A 4,784-nucleotide genomic window follows, 5' to 3' on the forward strand; every position below is an offset into this window, starting at 1 on the left:
TCATCACTTTATAACAGTAAATATTAATTATCATATTGATCAAAAAGACAACCTTTGAGGTGGTTTAATACTACGACCTGATCTTGTTCTATAAGTGGCTGGACTGGCCTGGGGCGGATCAGTTACTGTTGTTTGTGGGGATGGTGTTTTTTGCGGAGATTGCTGTGTAGATTGTTCCAGCGAGGGTGGGGTAGAATATTGAGCTTGAGGCATGTTAGACTCAATTTGTTTGGAACTCTCTGTAGAATTATTTGTGTTGTGTGTTGTTTGTAAAGGGAAAGGTGCTGTGCATAGTTCATGTTCTGTGAATGGCTATTCGTTTGACTTCAGAAGATGCTGCCTATTTCTTCTATAGCTGCCACCATTTTCAGATGTGACAATATATGACCTATCATGTACTTTTTTCTCAACTATGGCAGGTAGCCATTGTTTTCCCTGTCGGAGCCTTACACCTTCTCCAATTTCTAATGGTTTGAGCTTGTTTGTGGACATATCATAGTAACCCTTTGAGATTTGTTTTGATCTCTGTAGGTTGCCTTTGATCATTTGTTGGTCAGGCACATTGGGATTTAGTTTCTCAGAAATTACAGGAAGTGTTGACCTGAGCTGTCTGCTCATTAATAACTGAGCTGGCGATTTACCACATGCCAGTGGGGAATTGCGGTACTCTAAAAGTGAAAGATATGGGTCCTTTCCAGCTTGTTTTGCTTTTGTAAAGAGTGCCTTGATTGTTTTCACAGTGATTTCTGCTAATCCATTTCCTGACTGGTGACCTGGGGAGGAAGTGACATGAGAAAAATCGTATGCGTGTGAAAACTCTTTGAACTCTGAACTATCGTAACAAGGCCCATTATCTGAGTATAACACTTCCGGAATACCATGGCGGCTAAAATAACTTTTGAGTTTATCAATCACAGATTTTGACCTTGTACTAGAAAGCTGACTGACCGCGAAATACCTACTGTATGCATCGACTAGCAGTATGTAATCGTTGTTGTTCCAGTAAAATAAATCTGTAGAGCAAACTTGCCATGGCCTGTCGGGAATTTCTGTGGGTTGCAGAGGTTCTTTAGTGTTTGAACACCTGTGTTGTATACATATTGGGCAGCTTAGTACTTTTGCTGTTATGTCTTTGTACATACTAGGCCAGAAAAGTATTTCTTTGGCACGCTGTGTACATTTGTCTACACCTAAGTGTGAGTCATGAATTTTTTCAAGCATCATTGGCCTTAATTGTTTTGGAATCAAGATTTTTGACCTTTTCAAGATGATGCCATCAATCACAGATAGTTCGTCTCTATAATTCCAAAACTCTAATACTTGACTGGGGCAATTGGCTCTGTCATTTGGCCAACCATCTAAAATGACCTTGGACAGATGTTGCATTTGTGAATCTGATTGAGTTGCTGACCTGATTAATTGCATTTTACTGTCACTCACAGGTAAGGTGGACATGACTGTGTGTACATGATATTCTAAGTCATCTGCAATTTCTGGATATTTATCAGGTAAAAATTTGCGAGATAAAGTATCTGCCAGGGGGATGTTTTTTCCCGGCACGAATACCAGATCTATATCATATTGCTGCAGCTGTAACAGCATGCGCTGTAGGCGAGGAGGCGCAGAGTGCAAGTCTTTCTTCCAGATAGCAAGGAGTGGCTTGTGGTCTGTTTGGCATGTGATACGTCTACCGTATGTATATTGGTGAAAGCGCTTGCAGCCAAATAGTATAGCATATAGCTCTTTTGTGATCTGCGCATAATTGACCTCTGTGGGTGTTAATGCTTTTGATGCAAATGAAATTGGTTTGTCATTTTGCATGAGAACTGCAGCAAGGCCATATTTGGAAGCGTCGACTTGCAGGGTAACCTTTTGTTTTGGGTCAAAGTATGCGAGGATAGGACCTGGGCTTTGCGTAATGAGCTGTTTGACCTTTTGAAATGCATCTTCATGGGGTGTATCCCATCTGAATTCAACATCTTTAGACAAAAGTTGTCTTAAAGGGGTAGTTATTTCTGATAGGTTAGGTGCAAATCTTTGCAGATATGTTACCATCCCAAGTACTGTTTGAAGTTCTGACTTTGTTGTGGGTGAAGGCATCTGTTCAATAGCTTTAACTTTGGATGGGTCCATTTTTAAACCTTTAGATGTGAGAAGGTGACCGAAAAAGGGTATTTCACTTTTCCCTATCTCTGTCTTATCTGGGTTTAGTTTGATGCCCATTTCTCGACATCTTTGCATGAACATGTGGAGATTTGTGTTGTGTTCAGTGTGGTCTTTACCATAAACCACAATATCATCAACAATTGTCGTTACACCTGGCAGATTTTCAAGGCACTGATCCATTTTTGATTGAAACAAATCATTTGCACATGAAACTCCAAAGGGTAACCGTAGAAAACGATATCTTTGAAATGGCGTGTTAAAGCATGTAAGGTATGAAGACTCCTCTGTAAGTTTTATGGACCAGTAACCACTACGAGCGTCAAATTTAGAGAACACTGTAGCATGTGACAACTCAGGAAGTATGTCATCAAGAGTCTTGTTTGGGTAGTGTGGTCTCTTAATGGCATTGTTCAGGTCTTTCGGGTCTAAGCAGATTCTTAGAGATCCATTAGATTTTTCAACAGTGACTAGACTGTTGACCCATTCAGTTGGCTCTGTGACCTTAGCGATTATGTCCTGGGATTCCATATGGTCGAGCTCTGCCTTGAGCTTGTCCTTAATTGCTATGGGCACTTTTCGTGGAGGATGTATAACTGGAGTTGCATCCTCGCGTAAATGTATTTGACATTCACCAGGTAGTTGCCCTATACCTTGAAATATATCAGGGTATTGACCTAGTACTGACTCTTTTATTGGATGTGAGTCTGAGCCCACAGCTAGGACCAACTTCATGACATTAAGTTTCAAAACATGTTTGTAAACCTATTATGGGTTGTGACCTCGTATCTACTATATAGAACTCCTCATAAAATGTTTGCCCATTGTATTTCAATGTCAATTTGATGATACCATCTACCTTTAACGGCTTTCCGTCATAGCCTGTTAAACGCTTCTGATTAGGCTTTAGTGGGCCTGCAATCTTAAGAGATGCATAAACAGACCTTGGAAGGCAGTTTACCTGTGCATCGCTATCAATTTTCATGGAAATTGGTGTTGAACCAATTGTGATTGTGGCAAATGCTTGATTTGTGATATGATCATGCTCAACTGTATTGACATAGAATTCATCATCATGGGAAGGGGTGTCAAGGGAGGAATATTCAAGATCAGATGTAGTATCAAAATGTGTTACCTCATTGATTTTGTTGTTAAGCTTTCTCCTTCTGCATACTTTGGCAAAATGATTGGGTTTTGTACAATAATCACAAAATTTCCCTTTAGCGGGACACATGTCATTATATCCATGCTTTGAATTCCCACAATTATCACAGAAATTGCTAGTCCTATGTGTATCATATTGTCCACCTTGTTGTTTCCCTTGAAATGGTCTCTGTTGGCGATCTTGGGGGTTTCTGGAATAAGTCTGTTGCATTGTACTCCGTGTTTTCTTCTGCGCTGCCCTGTACATTGGGTTTCGTCCGACTGCATTCACTGACTGTGATTGACAATTAATGTCCTTGACCTGAGTTTGACTCAACTCATAAGTCCGTGCTATATCCATGCACTTTTCAAGTGTCAGTCCCGATCCTTCGCTTATGAGTTTTTCTCGTATCTTGTGCGAGCGTATTCCAAACACTATGTGATCTCTGATCATTTCGTCAATGATTGTGTCTGGATAGCCACAGTCCTTAATAAGGATTTTCAGTTCTGTTACAAATTGTTCAAAGACTTCTCCTTCTTGCTGAATTCGCGATTTAAATTTGTATCTGCTGTATATGTGGTTTGACTTTGGTGCACAGTAGTTTGCGAAACCATCATAATATGTTTGCAATAACTTCTTTGCTTCTGCGTCAATGTTCCATGTTGAGAATATCTGCCGTCCTTTTTCCCCTACCCACAGCATTAGATAATTGCATTTTGATTCCTCGGTTTTCTTTTCTAGGGGTCCACCAAACATAAATTCGGCATGCTCTTTAAAACGCTTAAATGCATTTGGCAAATCATTTGATTCCCAATCCATCCTGGGATTGCTTTGTGTTTCCATCTTAACAATGGGTTTTCTTTTTTTATACAAACAATAGTCCGCAGAATATTTAATTGTTTAATCCGTCAGTAATAATTAGGCACAGAATAGTCACTTTACTTCTGACACCATGTAATAATGTTGGTGGATATAAAGGAGACACAACTGTTTTCTAAGCTTTAATCTATAGGAATGAATATTCTATGTACAACAAACATACAAGTAAGAGAGTGGTCAGTGGGCGGTGCTTATCAGTAGACCTGATAGCTGTGATTCGCCAGTGGACTAGCCTATAATGTAACATCAGGAACTCGGTGAAAATGTCTCTAGAGATTTTCGAAGTCGGGAGCAGCTCGCAAGAGCTCCGTATGGGAACAGCACTGGTCCCGGAAGAGCTTGTACAGGCATCGAACGATGTCCGTGTGGATTTGGAAAACTGCGAGCCTTGCCGATGCTCGCACGACTATCGCAGGGGACTCGCACGGTCAACTTTCGATGTCCGTACGATATTAAGGACACCGTACGGAGAACGTGCGATGTCCACTGCTCCGCACGAATTCCTTGGTGATACAAGAAAGTATAAAAACAGGAATGAGCGGACACCGTACGAGTGTCGTATTAGCGCCATACGAACCACCGAGCACCGTACGAGGTA

General features: G+C 40.8%; 1 protein-coding gene across 1 annotated transcript; it reads right to left on the reverse strand.

Annotated features, from left to right (window-relative positions):
• Positions 1-312: 312 nt before the first annotated feature.
• LOC128547751 (uncharacterized protein K02A2.6-like) lies at positions 313-2,898 on the reverse strand. Its single transcript, XM_053520888.1, has one exon. The coding sequence runs from the start codon at positions 2,896-2,898 to the stop codon at positions 313-315; it is 2,586 nt and encodes an 861-aa protein (XP_053376863.1).
• Between the last annotated feature and the right edge of the window lie 1,886 nt (positions 2,899-4,784).

The sequence above is a fragment of the Mercenaria mercenaria genome, chromosome 13 (assembly GCF_021730395.1).
Source record: "Mercenaria mercenaria strain notata chromosome 13, MADL_Memer_1, whole genome shotgun sequence".
Classification (NCBI taxonomy): Eukaryota; Metazoa; Mollusca; class Bivalvia; order Venerida; family Veneridae; genus Mercenaria; species Mercenaria mercenaria.